Raw genomic sequence first — 25,134 nt, 5'->3', positions numbered from 1 at the left:
CGAGGAGGCATGTTGTTTTCCTCTAACCAGCTATGGAACGGTTTTGTATTGGTGTCTGTTGATCTTACATGTGTTAGCTTTTCCACCACAATCTGAGTGCAAGTTTCATGAGGCCAAGTTCCAAGTTTTATATATATAATTTTTAATTTATTTATTTTAATTGTTCAAGTACAGTTTTCAATCTTTTACTCCCATCCCAGCCTACCCCCCCAGTATTCCCCACCTGCCTCCCATTTCCACTCCCTTTAGTTTTTATCCATGTGTCCTTTATACTTCTTCCTGTAAACCCTTTTCCTCTTCCCTTGAAATTCCCTCTCCTCTTTCTTCTGGTCCCTGTCTGCCTGTTCTCTATTTCAGTGTCTTTGGTTATATTTTGCTTGCTTGTTTGTTTTGTTGTTTAGCTTCCTGTTAAAGGTGAGATCATATGGTATTTGTCTTTCACCGCCTAGCTTATTTCACTCAGCATAATGCTTTCCAGTTCCGTCCATGCTGTTGCAAAGGGTAGGAACTCCTTCTTTCTGCTGCATAGGATTCCATTGTGCAAATGTGCCATAGGTTTTTGACCCGCTCAATTCACTGATGGGCACCTAGGTTGCTTCCAACTCTTGGCTATTATAAATTGTGCTGCTATGAACATTGGGGTGCATAGGTTCTTTGGGATTGGTGTTTTAGGGTTCTTAAGATATAATCCTAGCAGTGGAATTGCTGGGTCAAAAGGCAGATCTATTTTTAGTTTTCTTTAAAAATTCCATACTGTTTTTCATAGTGATTGTACCAGTCTGCAATTCCACCAACAGTGAACTAGGGTCCCCTTTTCTCCACAACCTCTCCAACACTTGTTGTTTGTTGCTTTATTTATGATGGCCATTCTGACCAGTGTGAGGTGGTATCTCATTGTGGTTTTAATTTGCTTCTCTCTGTTAGCTAGTGATATTGAGCATCTTTTCATGTGTCTCTGGATCCTCTGTATGTCCTCCTTGGAGAAGTGTCTGTTCAAGTCTTTTGCCCATTTTTTAATTGGGTTGCTTATCCTCTGAGAGTAGAGTCATGTAAGTTCTTTGTATATTTTGGAGATTAAACTCTTGTCTGAGGTATCATTGGCAAATATGTTTTCCAATACACTGGGTTCTTTTGGATGATGTTGGCTTCATAAAAAGAGTTTGGGAGTCTTTCATCATTTTGGATTTTTTTTGAATAGTCTGTAAAGAATAGGGGTTATCTCTTCCTTAAATGCTTTGTAGAATTCTCCTGTGAAACCATCTGGTCTAGGACTTTTGTGTGTCGGGAGTTTTTTGATTACTGCTTCTTTCATCTTGTGTTACTGGTCTGTTCAGGCTTTCTGCTTCTTCATTGGGTTTTGGAAGATTATATTTTTCTAGAAATTTTTCCATTTTGCCTAGGTTTTCAAATTTCTTGGCATACAGTTAGTTCTTCGTAGTAATTTCTTACAATCTTTTGTATTTCTGTGGTATCAGTTGTAATCTCTCCTCTTTCATTTCTGATTGTGTTTATTTGTGTCCTCTCTCTCTTCTTGATGAGCCTACTTAAAGGCTTGTCTGTTTTGTTTATCTTTTCAGAAAACCAGCTTCTGGATTCATTGATCCTTAGAATTGTGCTTTTAGTCTCTATGTCATTTAATTCTGGCCTGATCTTGGTTATTTCCTTCCTTCTACTTGCTCTGGGCTCTTTGTTGTTGTTCCTCAAGTTCTTATAGGTGTAGGATTAGGTTGTTTGTTTGAAATGTTTCTATCTTTAGGTAGGCCTGTATTGCTATGAACTTCCCTCTCAGGACTGCCTTCACTGTGTTCCATAAGTTTTGGGTTGTTGTGAGTTCATTTTCATTTGTTTCCAGAAACTTAATTTCTTCCCTAATTTCATTCTTGACTCATTCGTTGTGTAATAGCATGCTGCTCAATGTCCATCATTTTGAGTATTTTGGGTTTTTTCCTTTGGGATTGGTTTCTAGTTTCAGTCCCTTGTGGTTGGAGAAGATCGTTGGTATGATTTCAATTTTCTTGAATTTATTGAGGCTTGTTTTGTGTCATATCATGTGGTCTATCTTTGAAAATGTTCCATGTGCATTTGAAAAGAATGTGTATTTAGCTTCTTTGGGATAGAGGGCTCTATATATATCAGTTAAGTCCATTTCATCTAGGTCATTGTTCAGTGCCACAATATCTTTGTTGATATTTTGTTTGGAAGATCTGTCCATTTTTGACAATGGGGTATTAAAATCCCCTACTATAATAGTGTTGCTGTCAATATCTTTCTTGAAGCCCTCTAAGATTTTCTTTATGTATTTGGGTGCTCCTATGTTGGGTGCATATATATTTATAATGTTTATGTCTTGGTAGATTCTTCCTTTGAGTATTATGAAATGACCTTCTGGGTCTCTCTTTATGGCCCTTTTTTGAAGTCTGTTTTGTCTGATACGAGTATTGCTACCCTGGCTTTTTTTCCTGTTCATTTGCTTGGAAAATTTGTTTTCCAGCCCTTCACTTTCAGTCTGTGTAGGTCTTTTGTCCCGAGGTGGGTCTCTTGTAGGCAGCATATGTGTGGGTCATGCTTTCTTATCCATTCAGCTATTCTGTGTTTTTTGATTGGAGCATTTGATCCATTTATGTTTAAGGTTATTATTGATAGGTACTTATTCATTGCCATTTTTGTACATGTGTTCCTCTTTGTCTCTCTCTTTTCCTTCCTTTCCTTAGAGCAGTCCCTGTGGCATTCTTTTTTACTTAGATGTATCATTTTCAAACAAGTACGTGTCTATGTTTATAGGGAAAAAGCAAAAGGACAGATGGAGTGGTGTCTTTGCCAGCAAATAACCTCTTCCTTGTGGAAGAAATATCTTTTATTTTACTGACCTCTTTATCCCCCCATTATCAATTTCTGTCATTACTGTCCACCACCAAAATACCTTTTACATTCATGTTTGTTTCCATCCCCAAATCTGGCTTCTTAGTTACTGCTCGCATAATGTGTTGCTTACACAGTCTTTCAGCCACTTACTGCTATGAGTGATGTAGAACTGCTCCTTAAGAGAAAGTAAATGTGTAATATTCCTTTCTCTGAATTTAACTTCCTTTAATTCTCTATTACTGGCACTGTATTTTTCTTTAAGCTATAAAATTATTCCAGGTTTTCATTCACCCTGTTCTCTCCAACCCCAATCTATTAATCTTTTCCTGTTTTCCTTCCCAAACTGACCATGATTCCATTTTGAGCCCTTGAATTCTTTCTTCTGTGTAATTGATTTCTTAACCTAGTTATTATATGAAAACCATCTGAGTAGATTTAAAAATCCTTATTCCTGGGCCTCACCACAGCTTTTTTTTTTTTTTTAGCTTTTTAATTTTAGAAAATTGACAGTAAACTTGATTTCTAACTTTATAAGGAAAAATAGCACAGATATAAGTAGTTTCTAAAACACCACTATAAGAAGCCAGAAGACAGTCAGTTACCACTGTCATGTTCTGTTCTGCCAGTCTTCTCTTCTGCAGTTTGTTCCTTTAGTCTAGCGTGGTTTCAGCTTAAATTGTGGGGGTTTCAGTGAATGGGACTTTTCTCATTACACATATTGCTACGTGAGTCTTTGTTACATAAAACAAAGATGATGTTTAAATTTTTATGAATATACTAAGTTTTAATACATTTCATTTTAATTTTTTATCTGAATTCTTTGTAGATGTACAAAATTCCTTATTGAAACACTTAATGTTACTCTGACACATAACTATTTAATAATTGTTATATATTTTAGCAATTATTGTAGGTCCTGGAATGTTAAAATTATCTGAGAATAACATGGTAGATAAATGACATCACTAGGCCTACAACTGCTTACAAGTGGATTAAAGTAGCATGCATAACAGAGTTTTTTAGAGGCTTGGTTTATTTCCAAGCCATACTCTCTTAGTTTTACTGCCTCGTAACCATAAGGAGATCAAGGGAATAATTTGAGTTTTTAGAGGCTTTTATAAATTTTCATGCTTAATTGTGTATTATAGGATATGCATTGCTAATTACAGGTGATAGTTTAAATACTTATAACATTGATACATTTTTTAACATGCATCTTACTAGAGTTTCTGTTTGTTTTTAAGGATGTTTTGGAACTCTTAGAAAAAAGAGTGAAGTCACGATTTTCTCACCGGCAGATACACTTAATGAATTCATTTGGATTTCCACAGTATCTTAAAATATTTAAAGAACAATTATCTCTGCCTGCGGAATTTCCACATAAGCTTTTTGCTGACAAGTGGAATGAGAATGTTCAGGTATCTTAGAACAGATGCAATAATATTTAATGTAATTTTTCTGTCTTGCTCTATACCATTTGAAAGCAATTAAAACTTATCAATATTTAAAATGTCTAAATTAACACAGCTTCTAATGTACTGTGGCATAAAACTGCATAAATACAAATTATACATTTTTGTGTGCATATATTTTCTTCTCAAAAGACTGTTGAAACATATCTTTTGAATTTTTTTTTTCAAAAAAGCTTCAGTGACATTTTTGTTTTATTTATACCTGATTTATACTTTAAGTTATTTTCTTACTGGATTTCCATCATGGAACTTATTTTTTTATTTAATAAATTTAGCAGTATACTAGCCCAGTGATTTATACCTATTTATATTCATTGCATTTCTTTTCCCTCCGGTTCTCGTAAAGAACTTGACCTTTTATCTGATTGTGTTTATTAAGAAGCAGTCCAGAGTATGGCACTTGTAGTTCTATTCTGTACAGTGGTGAATACCATGTTGGAGTCCCTGGAGTCCTAAGGTTCTTAGCTACAAAGGCACCTTCACGTGTTGTATTGAAGTTTTACTAAACCTGTGGAGTCCGTAAATTCACCTACATTTACATCGAACAGACTAACCTGTATAGACCATAGTTATAGCAACTTAACATATTAGCATTGGTTCATCTTAAGCTGATAAGAAATTTCACTTAGGGAGAGGAGGTTTAAGAACATAATTGAACAATGTTGTTAGATAAATCCCACATAGTACAATCTTTCAAAAATATGGGTCCTGTGAAAGTGAAAAGATTGTTTTATATTAAAGCAATATTGATTTTATTCTTAAATAACAATACCAAGTTAAAAGTGAGAATTTTGTGTTTATATTTCTGTTAAATCTAGTTTCTTCTCATTTTTGTTGAAGAATAATTGGCAAGTTGAAAACCGTACATGTTAATGATGTACAACTTGACATTTTGACATACATTCATTGTGAAATACCCCAATCAAGCTATTAAACATATCCATCTCCTTGCATAGGTATAATTTCTTTTGCGTGTGAGAAAACTTAAGATCTGTCCTCTAAGCAAATTTCAAGTATACAGTGCCATGTTGTTAACCATAGTCACATCGCTGTACTTCCTCATCTCTGGAACTTACTCATCTTTCTTCCCCCCTTCCCCACTCTTTTTATTCCCTACTCTTTTTCTTTTGTAATTGTTGTTCAAGTACAGTTTTCTGTCTTTTACTCCCAGCCCAGCCCACTCACCCAGCCCTCCCCTCGCCCTCCCCTCCCCCTCCCATTTCCACCCCACCCCTGGTTTTTATCCATGTCTCCTTTATACTTGTTCCTGTAAACCCTTCTCCTAAAATTCCCTCCCCTGTTTCCTTTGGACACTGTCCCCCTGTTCTCTATTTCAGTGTCTGTGGTTATATTTTGCTTGCTTGTTTGTTTTGTTGTTTAGGTTCCCGTTCAAGGTGAGATCATATGGTATTTGTCTTTCACCTCCTGGCTTATTTCGCATAGCATAATGTTGAACTTACTCATCTTTCATTACTGAAACTCCATTCTTGTTTTAATAATAAAATATAGTCTGATCATGTAAGTATTACAATTTTGACATGGGTTAATTTTTAGTTTAAAAGTTCATTGAACAAATTTAATCAGTGGTAAGAATACAACATAAAAGGTACAAATTTCTCTCAAATGACAGCTTAATTCTTTTTTTTTCTTTTTTTGCTACAGAGTAGTTATTATAGCCATTTCAGACTTTATATACATACTAAACTTGTTTTTACATAAAATGTTCAATCTCTTATTTTTTTCTAATATATAAGTCTATGGAATTATATGTAAAAGTGGCAAATACTATGTTAAAATTTAGATATGCCATGGTATAAGTGGGTGTGGGCTCTCCCTTCTACCCTCTTCCTGAAATTAGACTTGCCTGGGACCAGATGTTTGTTAGATCAGGCAAGTTTTCTTTGACACTTTAACTATAAGATACCATTTTTTAGGAACACTTTACAATTGTCCCTTCTTTTACCAAGGTCTGGAGTGGATCCGAGCTCTGGCCTCTTGGTCTTTGAATCCACTTCTGAGTGAGTCTCAGACTTACCTTCTACAGCTCTTTAAGTAATGTCTTGTTACAGTAGTATGTTATCTGACTGCATTAGAGGTTCACCTACAGTCTTTCATAGTGTTTACATTTGTGCTCTCCCAAGGCTTTTATTCTTTCCTCAGATGACTAAGTAGCCAGGTTGTACTATGCCATCATCCATCTTTCTGTGCTTCCCAGACATGTTACATTCTGATCATCTCAGAGTGGGTATATAAAGGAAGTAGATGGTGGGGGTTATCGGTGAAGCATAACTTGAGATGACTCAGAAAATTGGGAACCATATGGTAGTAGCGTGGTTAACTTGGGTTTGTGGGTCATTTTTTGCTGGTCCTATATCACTGACTTTAGGGGCAGATGGCAGGAATGAATGTCAGTACTATCCTGTTGTTTTTTTTTTGACAACCTTGCAGTTCTTTTGTAAGGTGATACTAGTGACACTGGAGTGTGTGTCTTTTAGTTCTAATACTTTAAAAAAATTCTAATCAAAATGAACTTCACTTGAAAAATATGTCAGCACCATGGCCAGAGGCTCTGTCCTGTGGGTGGGAGTTGGGTAGGGACCACATTAAGGGAGCTGTCGTTTCTCTCAGTGCTGATTGTCCAGCAAGCTTTTCTAATTCCAAAGTTAAACCAAAAACAGTGGTTTAGATAACAGGTCACCTGCCGCATCTCATTCAAGAATATCTTTAGGATAGTGTTGAACCTGGGACTCTGAATATTTTAACCCTGCTCCAAATGAGTCAAGCAGAGTAAACACTGTCTCAGCCTGGCAGTGCAAGAGAAATAAATCTTTGTATAAAAGAACATCTGAAAGAACCATAGCTAATTTTCCTCTAACAAAATTTTCTCAAATACTATAGCTAAGGGCAAGGAAGATTTAGAAGATTTACCTATTGTCTTAAACCTTCCCTGTTTAGTTAACAAAAGGTGAGAGGTTTCTGTAGGAAATGACCAGGAGATTTAGCACATATACTGCTGCCAATAAGTTATCCCTAGAGCAGCAGGAGTCCTGAGATGTAAGTGTAACCCTGTAACAACATTCCGCCCAGAATGTACGTGAAGAAGGCACTGGCTGAACGCTGTGCAATCAGCACAGTAAGAACTTCTGTGGCATCTTTGCATGAGTTCATCAAAGTAAAGAAATTATCAGCCTCCCTGAACAACAGGGAAGGTCTGTCTGCTTTTATTTCCGGGAATTTCTCCCATGTTCCTGTAAGTGGTGATGTTAGTCTCTGTCTTACTCCCTTTACATCATTTCTGGAGACAAACATAAGAAATTCAGTCATGTTTCAAAACCTAAGATGTAATAATATCTTCAATAATTATCATAATTAGTTAAGAATAATAGGCATTCAGTAAGTGGTTATTGATAATAGCCTTATTCTCAGGTAGTTTATATTTGAATTAAGGTGAAATTAAAAATGTGATGAGGTCGTGTTTTTTAATGTCTCACACACAGATCCTGTAAACTTTTCTTAAAATCAGATTAATTATGGAAGCAAGGAAGTGATAGCCTTCAGAAGGAAAAAAAGTTGGATTCAGACATCAGAAAGTAAAGAGATGAGCAGAAAGGCCAAGTATAGAAGATTAACCCTTTGACACATGTTATTTTTTAAAAAGCAAAAACTTTTTTTTTTAGAAGTTGAATTATGGTAGGAAAAAAAACACTTTCATCAATATTTTTGCCCCAGGGGATTTTCTTTAGTTTTCCTAAGTGCTTTGATTGTAATACATCAACTTTGTTTGTGACTTGATAAGAGTCAAAAATTGCAGAAGCCAGGACCACGGTTAATTTCCAAAAGTCTTTTATTTGATTGAATTACTTTGTTTTATTTTATGTCCATCTTTTGTATGTCCAAAGGCAATGTGACCCTTTTTATAGTAAAAAAAAAATACATATAGTAATAGCAAGTCCTTTAAAATAGAAGACCTAAAACAATAGTAAGGGTAATGGGAACTATAACTAGGATAATATGTCTGCTGAAAATGCAAAACTTTATTTTATGAGACTAGAACTTGAACTTCCTGAATCTGTATCTTCCTAACAGTGGAAGAAGTAGAGAAAGCAGTTTTTAGCTCTAGAAAATATAGAAATACATAGCATTTAGTTTTCTGGCTTTGGGCTTTTTTCTTTTTTTAAGAAAAAATTTTATTCTTTGTAGATGATTTTTTAAAAATTAATGGCAGTCTTCCACAAGCTTTCTTGATTCTGCCAACTTTGAATTTACTTTTCTTTCATTAACCTTTCTTCAATGCCAAGTGTACCTTTCATTAATCCTAATCCACTGCAGTCAGTTGACTCTTTTCTCCAACTTTCCAAAGCCATTAGCTTCTTCTCAAAATATATCTTAATTATACAAACTAGTTTATACATTGTTGATCACCAGTGCCTCTTGAAGTTTTCTTCCCTTGGTTTTATTGCTCTTGCTTTACTCTCTTCTAGTCTTCAGTATTTTTCTGAGTCGTTTCACTTAGCTTCTCTTTTTCCATCTGCTTCTTAAATATTGATAATCTGAGTTTCACTTCTTGACCACATCTCTCTTCACCTCTCCTGGGACATTCTGTATGCTCTGGTGTCATCTCTGATTTTTTTCTTTCCCTCTCAAACCCTTTCTCCTCCACTTCCCGTCAGTTGTCTCTCCATCTAACATGTCTTTTGTGTCTAATCCTCTCCTGTCTCCACACCACTTTAATTTAGACCTTGTTTCTCTTATATGAATAGTTAAAATTGCCTCCCATTAGGTTGTCCTGCCTTTTCTTTCTCTACAGATGACTTTACCAATAACTGAAACTCAGGATTGCATGACTACTTACTTCTGTCACTATGCCACAGTCTTCCAACATTACTCATGCTGTTCCTTATGACTGATACATCCTTTCATCTGTTTTACCTATTGACTCGTACAGTTTAAGCATTCTGTGTATAGCCTCGTTTTCCCAAGTATAGTAGCTCTGATTTTCTGTTGTGTTTTGTGCTGCATTTTGAACATCACACTAGTATCATTGTGTAGATTCCCTTTTCAGACTAGAAATCTATGGGTAGCAAGGATTATGGTCTGTCTTTGTGTCAGTTAAGTAATGTAAAGGGATGAGAAGAAAATCAGTGGACTGAAAAGTCGATTTTGACTTTTGTATTCTGAGTAAGAGAAGCATCTATTTTATGATGAATAGAATGAACAAGGTAAAAGAAAAAAAACTTAATAAGGTATACCAAGAAGGTTATGTTTAGGTTTTTAAATTCCATTATTCCTTAATTCTCTTTTTTCCCCCCTCTAGTGTCTCTCTGAAGATACAAGTGTGCGAGAAGTACTACAGAAGCATTTCAACGTCAGTAAAAACCTGCAGTCATTACACATGCTATTGGTTTGTATTAGTTTTGTTTTTATCACTTACTTTATTTCACCAGGTTAATTATGTTCTGATGAGAATTGATTAAATGTATAGGTATGTTTGAGGAGAATTATAATGTGTACTACATGGAGTCTGCCAATCCCCAACTGTGGTACATCTCTCCTTTTATTAAGTTCTGATTTCTTCCATCATTATTTTATAATTTTTACTACTCTGGTCCTGTTGGTCCATGTTTAAAGTGTATACCTTTAATATTTAACTTTAATGTTGAAATACCTTTGTATACCTGGAATAAATCCCACCTAGTTATGGCCTTTGACAAAGTAATTATATCTTATGCTTAAACAGTGTCAATGAACAGGTACTTTATTCTGTTCATTGTGAATGAACAGAGTTCATTTTCAGAGCTTATTCTGAAAAATTAAAGCTCTCCCTCCATAAGGAGTATGTGATATTAGCCCAGTGTTTCTAGAACATTACCGTGGTGAATACCTTTCAAGGAAAAACACTTTTTGTTTCAGGAATTTCTTACTTTCATTTATAATAATAATAGGTATCTTTTACTAAATAGCACTTGAGCCAGGTGATAGTTATTTAACCAACATTATGTCTTTTTTATTTTGGCTGTTTTTGTTGTATTTTTTGAAGAATGAGGCTTCTTGTGGTTAAATAAATTGCCCCAGGTCACACAGCCAGTAGATGACAAACCCAACTCAAATCCAAGGTTCTTTGGCTTCAAGCATATATCTGCTTCAGTGTATGGTCTGCTGTGTTTACTTACAGATTCTCCTTCCCCATTTCTGTTTTTACTGAGGAAATTTAAGAGGTTTTTTTTTTTTAAAAAACATACCCTCTCCTTAGCAGTCCCCTTCCATTCATCTAAATCATACTGCAATTTTCATCAACAGCTATCTTAATTATAAAGTAATTTCGGGATAAAGAATTTGTAGAGTAAGGTTTTTAGTCATTTACATACCACAGTTAGATGTTACTTACTTATGGAGTATAGGGGATGCACACACATAGCACACTTACGTGCACAGGTATATATTCATATACAAATACACTGCTCATTCTGAAAAAGGAAAGTATCTCCCGCTCAGAATTGTCAGCATGAAAAGTCATTATTTTGTGAATTTTCTGTTACATTTCTAATTTGAGATAATGGCTTGAGTTTGTCTTGATTTTTCTTGTTTAAGAAAAGTTCTGGTATTGAGGGAAATTATAAAAAGAGAGAAAGTCTTGATGGAGATTGACTATAGTCTGGATACTTTTTCAACAACAACAAAAAAAAATCAGAAGTTAGCCCTGGCTGATGTGGCCCAATGGATTTGGGTGCTGGCTTGTGAACCAAAGGGTCACTGGTTCAATTCCCAGTCAGGGCACATGCCTGGGTTGTCAGCCACATCCCCAGTAGGTGATGCATGAGAGGAAACCACACATTGATGTTTCTCTTTTTCTCCCTCCTTTCCTTCTCTCTAAAAATAAAGAAAATCTTTTTTAAAAAATCAGGAGTTATGCATATAGGAAAAAACACCATCGTTGCATATCTGAAAATGAATTCCCGTTTACCTAAAATGTATATATAAAAAAAATTTTTTTAATTAAAAAAAATCTAAGCGAATAAATACATTTGTAATCTTGAGGTGTAGGGGAAGACTTCTTAGAGAAAATGCACAAATCCCAAACCATTAAAAAAAAAAGATGGATAAGGGTAACTACACTTAATCTTTAAAGGTCTGGACAAAAGATAGCACAGAATAAATGAAGTTGGGAGCGGATGGATGCAGTGCATGTAATCATCAGAACTATTTGTAATATTAAAGAGCTTCTACAATAATCAGTCAAGGAATGAGATAAGAATATGAGCTAAGTGGCAAAGTAGAAGAATCTCACATGACCTATAATATACAAAGATGTTTAACTTCTCCAGTAACAAGGGAAATGGGACAATTTAAACTCTACATCCTTAAACACTACAATTAAACCTTTTTTTCCTGCGAGTCTGGTGGGTGTCAAAGTTTATGTGTAATGGAAATGTGTCTGTGCCTATTAAAAATTATTGCTGCTGACAGTGTACAAATGTGTAGGTGTTTTGGAGAACAATTTGGTAAATTAGGTACCTAGAGTAACTCAGATGCACAAGAACACATGTACAGGATTGTTTATCTGCAGCCTTACTTAACAATTCTGAAAAAAGGAAATGGAAGGTGCCCATCATGAAAAGAATAATTAAATGGCAAAGCAATACAACAGGAAAAAATGAATTGACACCTTGAGGGTAACTTTGCCTTTTATCTGTTTCGTTTTTTAACAATTAAACATAAGGTAGCTGACTTCTGTCTGTCATTTCACCCTGCTCTGGACTGGCGGATTGGGTAGTTAGCAAGTTTATACAAGTTACAGATCTGCCGGTAGGGTTTGGTCTGGGGCTTTAAATAGTATTCTTATTTTTGATCTCTTCTGCTTGCCCTACTCCTTTTTAAATGTATTTTTTGAGGAGTTGTAAGTAAACAAGATATGCAAATGGGAGGGGTAGAGAGAACAGTAAAACTTTTATGCTTTACGTGTATAGTTATATGGCATATGAATCGAAATACTAAATTTTAATAGAGCTAAATATGAGAGAATACTTTACCAAGCATTAATATTTACTCTCTCATAAGAATAGAGTCTCCAAATTAAAAGGTTTTGTTCAGTAATATTCCCAAATTGCCAAAGTATATATGTAAGTTGTTTATTGTTTTTTTGCTCTCCATTTCCCTAGATGCTTGCTTTAAGTCACATAACAACATCACACCCCTTTGTGACTGCAGCAGATCTGATGGAGGCACACCAGCTGTGTAGCATGGACTCTAAAGCAAATATTGTACATGGTGAGAAACCTACTTGATTAATACAGGGTCCAGCAGAAGTAAGGCCTGCTTGAGTGTTGTTGGTAGGGCAATAATACAGGTGTAATAATTTACTTTTCATTTGAACATTTCACCTGGTGTCATATGGTGTGCTTGAGTGTGGTATTGTTATGTTACAGAATGACATGCTTATGATTTTGTATAAAAGATTTGATCATTAAAAATGGCGTTATTTTTTCTGGACCCTGTAATTTTTTTTATAGGTTTGAGTTTGTATAAAGGAGTGCTTTTCAAAATTATAATGAATGTTGTGTGTAGTGCTTCATACACAGAATACTTTTATGTCTACTCTGCCTTTACTCAGCCTTTTATAAGGTGTTGTCACTCCCATTTAAAGTCAAAGAAAATTAATTCTCTGCTTCCCTTGTCACTTTGGAAATCCAGCTAAGACTGTATTGCAGGTGTTCTTATGGCACCAAGTGCTACTGAAGACATTGGCTTTTAGCCATTAGGGGGTTTACTTTCCCTTTTGTGAATCTAATGAACCTTCATTTTTTTTTTGAGATTTTATTTTTAGGCAAGAAGGAAGAGGGGGGAGACAGAGAGGGAGGGAAATATCAATGTGTGGTTTCCTCTCGTGCACCCCCTACTGGGGACCCCTTTGGTTTGCAGGCAGGCACTCAATCCACTGAGCCATACCATCCAGGGCTAATAATTTTTTTTCTTTCCAGGAAAAACAATTTTAGATATAATTTTTAGGGATGTAGGGATTCTCTGAATAATCAAGAATCCTGTGTGATTTAAAGTTACATAATGAGTGATTGTGCTTCGGGTTTTTGGGTGTTTTTTTTAATACCGTGGGTCATATGGTACTTGATTATATTGTCTCTAATGCTTCTAATATCTCTAAGTTTAGAAAGATCCCTCCTTTGCTGATATGAAAACTAAGCTCAGAGAAGTTGAGGAACTTGCTTAAGATTATATAGATAGTATTAACTGAAACACATTTGAACCTCTGTGCTCTTCACCTCCCCACCCTTCAAATCTATGATCTTTTATCATTCTATTTGGAGGTCATTTATTTCAGTCTTATGTACCAGTAAGTAAACTACAATTCATAGTTTGTTTCCCTTTTGCTGTAGGTCTGTCAGTCTTGGAAATCTGCCTTATAATAGCAATGAAACATTTAAATGACATCTATGAAGAGGAGCCCTTTAATTTTCAAATGGTCTATAATGGTGAGATGAGACTTTAGTAGTTTCTTTCTGACTCTGTCGCACCTGGCTGCTTATTTGAAGGTACTGATTTTGTCATTGCTTTCTGTCCAGAGTTTCAGAAGTTTGTTCAAAGGAAGGCCCATTCTGTTTATAATTTTGAGAAGCCTGTTGTCATGAAGGTAAGATATGCTCTTACTTCTCTGTAGGCGGGTATATTTTTGTATCCAATTTCATTGTCCATTTGCCCTTGAACATACACAGGTGTTTGAACTTTGAGGGTCCACTTATACGTGGATTTTTTTTCAAAAAGTACTGTAAATGTATTTCTCTTCCTTATGATTTCCTTAACATTTTCTTTATTCTAGTTTTATTGTAATAATATAGCATATAATACATATGATACATAAAATATTTTCAATCAACTATTAGTAGTAGTAAGTTTTAGATCAATCAGAAGTTATATAGTGATTTTTGACTGGGAGTAGAGGGTTATTGGTGCTCCTAACTCAGTATCATTCAAGGGTCAATATTATGGTTGCACTTTTATTAATTTTGAAAATTTTTGAATAATTTTGAAGCAAGCAGGTGTTTTAGTTTGTGGGGGTTTACTGCCCTCTACTGTCTGTTCCTAACACTTGCATCCTGTAAAGTAACTTCAACAGTGTGAAATACATTGCTGTAAGCCTAGGCCCTTTACAACCCAAGGTTTGGCTCTATAAATGTAGCAGTAAAAAGCGACAAAAAATGCTGATATGAACCATTAAGAAACCAACAGACAAAATCCCACTGGCTGGTGAAGGTTTTATTAGGTAAGGGTTGGGTGAGGCATGAGTTTTAAAACTTGAGGAATGTTATTCTAGTATACCATTGTCCATTAGAAATGAAATGGGAACCACGCTGTGTAACTTGAGATTTTCTAGTAGCAGTAAAAAAGGTGAAATTATCTTTAGTAATAAATTTTATTTAACCTAATATAACAAAAACATTTTAATAATCAGTATTAGATTATTAATGAAGTATTTTCCTTTATTTACTTTTAAGTCTTTGGAATTCTGTGTGTTTATACCTATTTAATTCACTAAATATCCATTGGAAATACTTGCTGTTTAGATTCTATAAAATTTTTAGCTACAAATGTAGATTTACATTCTGAAATTGTTCTAAACCTATTTAAAATTTTCTCATTGACTCAACTGTCAGGTTTGGAATTAAACTTAAAATTAAATAAAATTTAAAATAGAGTCCCACATTTCAAATACTCAGTACTGGTGGTTACCTTATTGGACAGTGCACAGCACTGAAGGGCTTTATGAGAAGAAACATTTTTTTTAAGGCAGTGGACCCATATATTTATTAGCATCCCTTACAGACTGTAGTGGTTAGAATTTTATTTCTTATAATAACCAAAAAATGTTGAGGCGTTGCCATTTCTTCACAATGCAGGGAACATGTTTCACCTCCTGCCGAGTGTGGTTCTCTCTCCCTTTCCTGATGTCCACGTCCGTCTGGTAGTCGCAGTGTGTGGGAGTTGTACGAGTAGAAAGGGTTACCTGAGCATTTAAATTCTTACGAGTTTCTACATTTTTTAATAAAGAAGTATTTTTGCTGCCTAGAAATATTTTAAATCTCCTTGTTTTATTGGACCCAAGCCACTTGTATTTTTGTATTTTCTCATTTTCAGAAATAGTGTTTGAGCTATTTTTTTATCAGAAGAATTTTTATGATACATAAAGAATATATTCTAATATTTTTCACAATAAAACTGTACGAATAGAAAGCTCAATTTGTGTCAGTATTTAATGGTTAGTATGGCATGATTTAATGGCCTTTTTTCTCATACCCTAATAAAATACCTAAAACAGTAATCAAGGTTAGAAACAGCACAATACATGAGGTAAGAGGAAGTAAACAGAGAAGAGCCTGTTAAGATGGGGAAGATGGAAGGACAACTTTCCCACAGGCTGTGGCAGCCTCCATCTGACTTCTGAGGGAAACTGGGACCTCTCTCTTCTCCTCCATTCAGGTACCAGTCTGCTGAGTCATTTCTCTGTTATTAATAGGATTGGCTGAACAGACTTGGTGCACTCTTATGGGTCCTTTCTCCTTCCTCATTTTTTGTGGTTGTATTAAAGTTATACAGCAAAGTCTTAGAAATCTGCTAACAAAATATTAGTGTGAATGTGAGTAACCAAGAATAACTCAAACAGTACTGGTCCTACCAGATCTTAGGTTTTTTATAAAGAACTGGAAACCCTCCCTTAACTTCAGTACAAGAAGGAAATATGATACAGAATGAGATTAGGAACAAAAACTGAGATTAGGAGGGAAAAATCACGTTGTGCAGACTGAATTAAAATTTGTTCTGTTCACATTTAGCAATGCAGGGTGAGATAACTATATTGAAACTGCTTCATCTGATACATGAGTTTTTATGAAGTTGATGGAGAGTTGTTTTTGAACCTTACTGATTTCAGTTAAGGCTCTTTTGTTTTGTTTTGGCATTCTGTTACTCCACAGCTGACCAAAACCATTAACTGTCCTCTGGGTTAACATTGTTCCTTTACTTCCCCTACTGAACCTAAATTATTTCTTTCATCTTTCAGGCTTTTGAACACTTACAACAATTAGAATTAATAAGGCCCATGGAAAGGACGTCAGTAAATGCCCAGAGAGAATACCAGCTGATGAAACTACTTTTGGATAATACTCAAATCATGAATGCTTTGCAGAAATATCCCAACTGTCCCACAGACGTTAGGCAATGGGCAACGTCCTCACTGAGCTGGTTGTGAATATGACCAGTGGCCGCAGTTTCGGAGTTCCAGGCACACTTCTCTAAAGAACTAGAGGCTATTGTCCTTCAACGACATATGTCGTGATGTTTTCTTCTATTTATAGACAATTATTTTTGTATTTATGGGGTAATGTTACACATGTAGTATATTCTTGGCTCTGCTGTGCCTTTAAGTCATGAGCAGTTACATGCTTTATAATCCCAGGAATTTAGACTATGTTGTAAGAAGTTCAAGAAAATAAATGTGACTATTTTGTAGGAATTGAACCATATACTTATTAACAGTTGTGAAGCATTTGTGTATTACATTTGAAGTGTTCATCTGGCCCGGCGGTTTTTATAAACCTTAAAGCAGTAAAGAAACAAGGGTAGAGGTTGAGATGTACTAATTAATCTTTTCGCACAGTGGGAAGTGCTGTATTTTTCCCCTGTACCCTGCAGGGCATTTTGGGTTCCATGCCAGACCTAGGTCTTCTAGTTCAGAAGACTGGCCAGTTTGGCTAAAGATGGTTCACATGGAAAAAAAGACCAAAAGTTTGGACATTTTTTGCCAGAATTCTCAAAATGTGGCACTTATACCATCTACAGAAGAATCCCTTGAAAGACTTTAAAAATGCAGATTCTTGGGCATAGTCTATCCAGAAGCATCAGAATTTGTCCATTTTTTTAAACAGGTACTTTAGGAAATTGCTGGAAAACCACTCCCACAAATAAGGGGAAATAAGTCAGTGTTAACTTAAACAATTTATATCTAAAAGTAGATTCCTAAGAGAAATGTGGAAACATCAGCCAAAGGATCACCTTATTAGTTCAGGAATCCATGAACTAATAGAGCTATATGTTTAAAGTGAAACTTAGTAAGCATTTGTTAAGTTTCAGTGACTTCATTTATTCCAGATTATTTGATCGCCTGTTGTTTTCATGGGAGATGAACAGAAGGCAGTGTCCCCAGTGTCATTCAGTTTATTGTATTGTCATACCTCAGTACTCAGGGGCTTCAGAACTCATCAAATCTTTTACTCACACTTTGATGAGAGAAGAAATGTTTCAGCACTCGGCGCTTGCTCGGGACTCGTTGCTCTTGCTAGAACTTGTATGAGTCACACCACTGCCCCACAAGGAAAGATGCTTCATCACTCATCACTTCCAAAATTTCTTTCGGTGCTGGTTGGTTTCAGCACTTGTCACAAGTTCTGGAATGAATAACAAGCAGTACTGGGGTATCACTTGTAACTGTGAAAGGCCATTATGATTTCCATACTGTTATTTACAGATGAGAAGACTGACATAGTAGGGAAATGTCCAGAATCACACAGGCAGAAAGTGATGACAGAGCGTGGTTCAAATCAGGTTTGTGTGACACCAAAGCCCCTACTACTAAGACTTAAAGTTCAGTAATGGTTCCTTATCATGTATTTTTATAAAGAATGCTCCAAGAAATGATTTGTCTGGTTAAGAAGTCTTAGGTGTGGAATAGAAGCCACTGTGCATCAAAGTAGCTCTTCAGTAGACAACCTACTGTTTGTATGCATCGCTGCTCCCTGCCTTCTCAGTCTTCAGACCACTGTCATTTATTTGTGTTCTGCAGTCTCATTAAATCTGAAGCTTGTGTAGTGGTCCTATGCAATACTCAGAAGATTTCTAGGAAGTATTCTGCCAAAATATTTAACATGGTAATATCACTATTAGTAGAAGCAAGTGTTTTACTCTTGAGTCAAAATGTCCCTTGACTGTGAAAGTACCTGAAGAACTGACTTGAGGATTACACATTTTTATTAGGTGAAGATGCCACTAAAAGGTTGGGAGCCTTCATCTGCCTCCGTGGTACTTATGAGCTACATCAAGATCCATCAGCATCCAGGTATACAGATTAAAAGACTGAGTAGCAAGGTGGGTTTTCACATTCAGTGAAACATAAAGCCAATTAGGAAAAAAATAAGTTAGCAAAAATCATACGGGTAAGTGTATGTCTACATTCCAAAGTCGTTTTTTGAGAGGAGGTATATCGATTTTCTGCTTTGCATACTCCCTAATACAAAGAAGCTAAAGTGTACTTAGAAAACTTTCAGACTAACTTCATCTATTAAATTCTTATGCCATCATTAATTGAATCTGAAAAGCCCTAGTAAAAAACTTTAGTGAATAGTGTAAACATTGTTGAGAGGTACTTCCTTCATTTACGAGAGGAGTAATGCAGCCTCTGAACAGCACGATCGAAAACCAGTGCGAGTGCCTTCTGCTGTACCCTCAGTCTGGGTCAGCAGAGCCAGGTGTGGGAGAAGAGTGTGAGAGAATTCAGTGCAGTTTTGACTCGTGTGATCCCCCCAGGTGCCCTACCAAAAACAGGATTTTATTTAAAAAAAAAAATTAATTCGTGTGCACATGCATATGCACACTTCTGAGGAATTAAACCTGTCGTCCAAACTGATGGCCCCATGCCACTCTGTATGTTGAGTATATACCGCGTATTAACTTCCTGAAGAATCTGTTTTGCAGAACAGACTAGAGAAGGATTCCAGTCTTTCTGTGTATTCCATGTAGATTCCACCATGGTTTGTATTTTCATCTGATTGAGAAGACAATGCAGATTCTTTCAAATCACCATAACCTAACTGTTGCCCCTTCCTTCACCTTTACCCTAAAAAAAAATTAAGAATCCTTTGGCATGAACATTGACACTCCAGGTGACAAAGTGGGCCTTTTCCACTCCTTTCTTCAAAAGCCACCATAATATAAACAAAACCTTTGTAACATTAAAAATGTGAATGGAAGCTAGCTTCCTTTTATTGTTACCCTACATGAAAATACCAGAATTTTTGCAACTAATTTGTAAACAGGTTGCAAACTGCTAATACAGTTTGTATCTTTAATGACTAGTTCCTAAGCCACATGTTTCTTATTTCCACGTAAAAAAACAAGACAACTGATGCTGTGTGGCTTGTGGCTCCCTGAAACTAGCAGGAAAAATGTAAGGAATTAGTGACAGCCTGCTAAGACAACAAAGGAGGGAGGGACATGTCCCAACTGACAAGCCTCCCTTTTCACCATCATCCCCACTGCAAATCTCAAGGTATAAGCCTCACTACAAATCACAAAGCTACTATTCCCCTCTTAAAGAACAAATTGCTAAAGAAAAAACTGCATATGCAAATCGTACCATATTCATTTTTTTATTTAACTTGGGGATGGAATGGGGATAGCATACATTTTATTTGTACAATATTTAACAATCACTTATCCAAGGTGGGGTTTAATGGGGCTTTTTTTTTAGCTTTTTGTTAAATACTTGCAGAAAAAATAGCAAGTACAATTTGACAGTAGTACAACAACCTGTGTCCAAAACACTGACAAAAAATACAGAGTAAAGCTAAAATAATTGCTTTCCAATATTTTGAGAGGTAACAAATAGGATATGGGTTGAGACTGCATAAAAAATGTACTGCTGGTTGAATATCTGAGGTAAATGATGTTCAATCAAGATGCTACTTGTATCATTTTGCCCATAAATCAGTAAGTAATTTTATGCACATTATACCAAATGTTCCTAAAAAGTAATTTAGAAAGGTAAAAAAGAGAAATTGGAAAAATCTGTGGTGAAGCAGTTGTTTTAAACAGTAATCAGTTTATTCCACCAAACTACAGTTTCACCTGGACAGGGTGTTCTCTCCTACCGCCTGCATTTTACCTGTGGGGTGGGGGGAGGAAAGGGGGAAGAAGAGATTCTTTTTTAATTTGATGATAGATGATTCTATTTTAAATTCCAAACTTGGGGTTGTTTCCTGATTGTATTTTCAAAAACATCACCATGAAAAAAAAATAGTTCATGGGATCAATAATTGTGAGGCACAGTCTCTGTTCTAGAATTCACAAGGTACCTGTAATAAACATTCAAACAAGAATCACACATCACATGCTAAAAACTTCCTAGCATCTGAAATACACACAAGAGTTGTCAGGGCATAGACTTCGAGTAAAGCCAAACACTGGTTAGTCCGTCATTAGTCCTATGGCAGTTGATCATACAGTGTTCCTTAGACGGAGACCTGGGCAAGGTAAAGTGGGAGTGAGAGCAGCAGTTCCAACAGGCATCAGAAAGGCAAAATACAAGACAAATCATAAGGAGCACCATACACATGAGGAAAAAATCACTGGGGTTCCAGTTCACCCCAAGACGAAGTCATATTTTTCTCATTCTTTGCTCTTTCCTTTTTTTAGTATTCCTAGCTCAAACTTTTGTTAACTTGCCCACTCTGCACCTACTGTAGACAAACATAAAAATGCCCTGCAAAAGAAAGTTTTAACAAGACTGGGTATCAGGTAGTCACTGGAACGTTCTTATTTAACATCTTTAAAAAAAGTGTTTTTCTGTTAATATAGTTCTCAAAAGGATACAAGTTTTAAAATTGGTTAAAGTACAATACCCAGATTTCTGAACATTTTTTTCTGACATGGGGAAAAATTTATCTTGTGAATAACTGGTCTTATAAAATTTATGTCTAGTGCTCACAGAGGCCAAATAGCCGCAATACTCATTTTCTTTGGATTGGATTTTTTAACCGTTTAAAATGAGGATTAAATGTGTAGAATAGGTATAAATGTCTTCAGATGGTAATTTCTGTGTGTGAACTATTCTCATTATTTTCCTTTCTTGATTAGTTTCAAAGTGGAAGCAAAATAAAATCAAGAAATTGAGAGGCAAAGTACTTTTTGAAATAAAGAAGTGAACTAAACATTGAAATGGAAACTCTTAAAAATAACAGGATGACCTGGGCATGTAATGTGGCGAGAGGACGTTCTGCATGGTGTGTGTGGTGCACAGACAGCAATGCTCCTACTCTCCTTTCCCTCCCTGCTTCGAGTCTGGTGACCAGTGTAGTGCTCATAAATAATGTAACTTATTTTTCCCAGAGAGTAAGTGCGTATTATATGTAAAGTGTACTGTGTGGTTAAATAGCCGTTTAATGATAACACTCACAGTAAGCTCTTGATAGTGACATGTAAGAAATCATTTTATAAAATTAATGTATGGATTTTAAAATGACCTGACAAAAATTACATAGCATAATACTGGCTATTTGTTGGCGAGTAATCTAAAATTTCAGGAAATTAATGTTTTACTTTGGCTTGTATAAATTTGAGGAAATCCAATTATATTTTGATATGTTGTTTTGAGAAGCACTTCAGCGCCTACCAACAATTCCATTTTCAAGGATAAGGCATGAACTATCTTAAAATAATATTAGAGTTAGTTGTGAAAGCAATTTGCAGGAGGAGACTAGGCTATGTTACCTATATCAGCACTGGTTACCTCTAAATATCATTGCATATTTTAAGTTAGAAGTTTGACTTGTTATCCCTGATTTGTTTTAAAGCAGTAACATCTGAAATCTGTGCTTAAAATTTACAGTCTCTATCCTAGGATAATTCTTTACATATCACAGACATCAAATATTACCCTGACAAGATGGCACCAAGCAGAAATACGGTGAAAAAGTTACAAGTCTCAAAGCAGAGAGTGAGGAATTCTGGGTAATGACACTTCCTGAGGTGATCCTAAAACAGTAATAAAGAATATCCCACACACTGTTTGATGAAAAGACAAAAACACAAATTTACATAATATAAATAGGAAAAAATCTATTTTAAAAGAATAAAAATGAAGAGCTTTCCAGTGTCACAGCTCACTTAAAAAATTTTAAATCATGCTTTAAATTTTCAAATTTCCCCAAACACAGCACACCTAAAAAAATACTTAGGTAAGTATGCAATATTTTGGGAACTAGATATAAGATGAAGCTTTAAAACACGGGAAGAAGTGGAAAATGACATTTGCTCATTTCAAAACAACAGCACTATTTTCCCCTTAAATTACAAGCTAGCACAAGAAAAGCTAAAACACTGCTTTACCAGTGGCCATTTACTGTTGGCACTAAGCATAGCTTACCTTTTTTCTTAAATAACACAGTGAATTTGTAATACCTTGTTACAAAACATGGATCAGTTTATTCAAATTTTGTTAGTGTTTTCAGTGATATAATTTAGCAACCGTGGAACTGAGGTATACCTTGTTGAGGGAGGTTAAAGTAACGCTCGGAAGCCTCTCCTGTGCCCCACTTTGATGACTTGTTTATGTACACAGAACAGCAGCACACTACACATTCACAAGCTGTGTCATATTGGCATTACAATAGTCATTTATAGAAACACAACAGCAAATGCAGTAAAAACAAGTTACCCTTTTAAAAATCTGAAATGAAAAGTTTTTGATTTAAAAAAAAATAGCAGTAGTTCATTTAAGGAATTAGTGTCTTCTGACAGACATTAAGAAATCTGAAGTCAGTTTTCAAACACTTGATTAGCCAGGTCCAAAAGATCCTTGATTTGGAGAGGGCTACATTCTTCATGTACACTTTTTCAAAAGTTTATATAATTTGCAACGTTTCTCTTAGTCTCACGTCCTTCACATCTCTGCTACAGGCAACGTCCTAAGTCTCCCAGAACCACAGTTTTCAATGAGGGTCTTCTTTTCGACATGTCCAGGAGACAGCCTACTCATTTCACACAAAATAAACTGTGAGCAGTTTCGTTAGCTTAGCAGCTCCAGTCCAGAGTCCTGTTTCTCACCGTGTACACATGGTGCAACCATCATAGACTAGATTCTTTGGGAGGAAAGTCAACATTTGTCACCATTGTGACCACTGTTACAATGTCCTCTGTGGTAATGATATTTGTTAGTCTTTGCATCTGAGTAATTCTTTCACCTACACATCCTGCTGATAGCCTGGCTTCTGCATCATGATCCCAGCATTCTTCTATCGTTTCGCAGAGCATCGCCATTCCCTGCAAATGAAAAACGTCTTCAAATACCACAGCAATTTGTGTTTTCTACTATGAAATGGAATAAAACTTCCATAAAGAAAGTTGGCTGTTTTTGTGGGTTAAAGAAAGTATCGAGATTAGCAGTCTTGCTTTTTTTTTTTTTAGTCAATGTTCACTTTTGAGTATTTTATACAGGAAAATTAAGAAAACACTAAGAAATTTTTTAGCACTCACAGTAGGTGATTAACTCTTTTATTTCCCCAAATCCCTATCCATCATTCATACACCAAGACATTTCTGACCAAACCCCTGAAATGGATTCAAACCAAGGCTAAGTGAAGTCTACTAATTTTTATTGTTTTCTTAGTTACTGATCAGCATTTCTCTCCTGCAGTTAAATAGGAAAGTTAGCTATCCTTGAGAATTCTCTACCTAGTTTTATCCACGTTCCTAGTTATACACCACGTAAGAATGCGGTGATCGGCAAGATTACCCTAACCATCCACAGGCTCGGAGCCAGGGACTCCTTTTCCTGGGAAGCTTTCCCAATAGGAGACCAGAGATTTGAGTCCTGTAACACTGACTGCACTATCTCATGAGCCATGAGCGTTACGCAAACACAGCCCTGGTTCTGTTTCTAGAACAAAATATCCTGTACAAAGATCACCTCCCCAGAAAATCATTCCAGAAGAGAAATGTGCAGAGGTATAAACCAGTCCTCTGAAAAGCATTTTATTTGCATTTCAAGTGAACCAAACTGCATGACTTACAGCATGTTTCTGCCAATAATCTCTCAAAACAGGCCTCTTTTTTTTATGAACAACCACCTCCTGCATGTCTTCAAGAGATGGATGCTGGCCAATTTCCTCCTCAAATGGTAACATGTACTCATCTACAGGTCCTAAAATGTGGAAAATAAAGGAAAAGAACCAATCATGTTAATTCATATCTTCCTGAATTCCAAAGAGGAACAAACTTTATCACCTTTTCCCAACTGTTACATGTTATAATGACAGGATAGCAGCAGACTCTCAACTGGACTTACACCACAGTGTAACCCAAACTCTAATTTAGGAGAAATCAAAGAGTCGGATTTGCCATGTAACTCTGCTAAGGGTTGGTTGTGTAAGGACCTCTCTTACCTACCGTATGAGGAAGGGCTGTCTCCATCTGTATACAGGACACAGGGAACCGCTGGTATTTGCAAATGTAGTATCCCTTTAAGGTACCCACTCCTAACTCAGATCAGACCGTAAAGAGTGGTGCTGCCATCTCTGAAGACTCTGGGTCCAGTCTGTTGTAAGCATATTTATTCTATGAAATGCTCAAACTCCCCGTGTGCTCCACGTGAGAAGTCATGTACCTCACAGTCGTACCGCTTAATCTGCTCTCAGAAGAGCTGACAAAAATATATTTAGTTGTTTTAAATCATACTCTCCAGGGTTCCCAACAAGTCAGAACATGCCTTCACAGACAAGCAAGATTTATTCAACATTAACGGTTCCTCTTTTCTAAGACCCACTCAAACAAGAAAACGCAGCTAGGGATGCGTTTACATCTGATGAGCATTTCTCCTGGCCAGAAACTTCACATTGTCATTCACTTCCATTTTATCTTCACAGATTGAAGGTGGTATTACATCTATTTTACAAGTAAAGAAGCTCAGAAAAATCCCATAATTTGCACAAGGGCATACAGCTAAGTGGTAGAGCTGGAATCTGAATCC

The 25,134-nt window shown here is 35.9% G+C and overlaps 2 protein-coding genes across 6 annotated transcripts in view; one reads left to right on the top strand and one right to left on the bottom strand.

The window, feature by feature from the left end:
- The window catches only part of ORC4 (origin recognition complex subunit 4), a 69,593-nt gene extending 52,732 nt beyond the window's left edge, over positions 1-16,861 (top strand). For 4 of the 5 annotated variants that reach the window (XM_037167685.2, XM_037167684.2, XM_053670703.1 and 1 more), the window contains 6 exons: positions 4,107-4,280; positions 9,649-9,735; positions 12,491-12,599; positions 13,721-13,816; positions 13,907-13,974; positions 16,399-16,861. In XM_037167685.2, coding sequence (XP_037023580.2) covers positions 4,107-4,280; positions 9,649-9,735; positions 12,491-12,599; positions 13,721-13,816; positions 13,907-13,974; positions 16,399-16,587 — 723 coding nt within the window. In that variant the 3' untranslated portion in view covers positions 16,588-16,861. The remainder of the gene's footprint in view (positions 1-4,106; positions 4,281-9,648; positions 9,736-12,490; positions 12,600-13,720; positions 13,817-13,906; positions 13,975-16,398) is intronic. The other variant, XM_037167688.2, reaches the window with a different exon arrangement.
- Positions 16,862-19,809: 2,948 nt separating this feature from the next.
- Positions 19,810-25,134, bottom strand: part of ACVR2A (activin A receptor type 2A) — a 95,191-nt gene continuing 89,866 nt past the window's right edge. Inside the window, exons 10-11 of the mRNA XM_037167683.2 lie at positions 24,179-24,309; positions 19,810-23,429 (exon numbers count right to left, since the gene is read on the bottom strand). Coding sequence (XP_037023578.1) covers positions 23,235-23,429; positions 24,179-24,309 — 326 coding nt within the window. The 3' untranslated portion in view covers positions 19,810-23,234. The remainder of the gene's footprint in view (positions 23,430-24,178; positions 24,310-25,134) is intronic.

This window comes from Artibeus jamaicensis, unplaced genomic scaffold (assembly GCF_021234435.1).
Source record: "Artibeus jamaicensis isolate MK-2021 breed Jamaican fruit bat unplaced genomic scaffold, CSHL_Jam_final contig_603, whole genome shotgun sequence".
Taxonomy (NCBI): Eukaryota; Metazoa; Chordata; class Mammalia; order Chiroptera; family Phyllostomidae; genus Artibeus; species Artibeus jamaicensis.
Note: the sequence above shows the minus strand (reverse complement) of the source record. Positions and strands in the feature narration are given on the sequence as shown.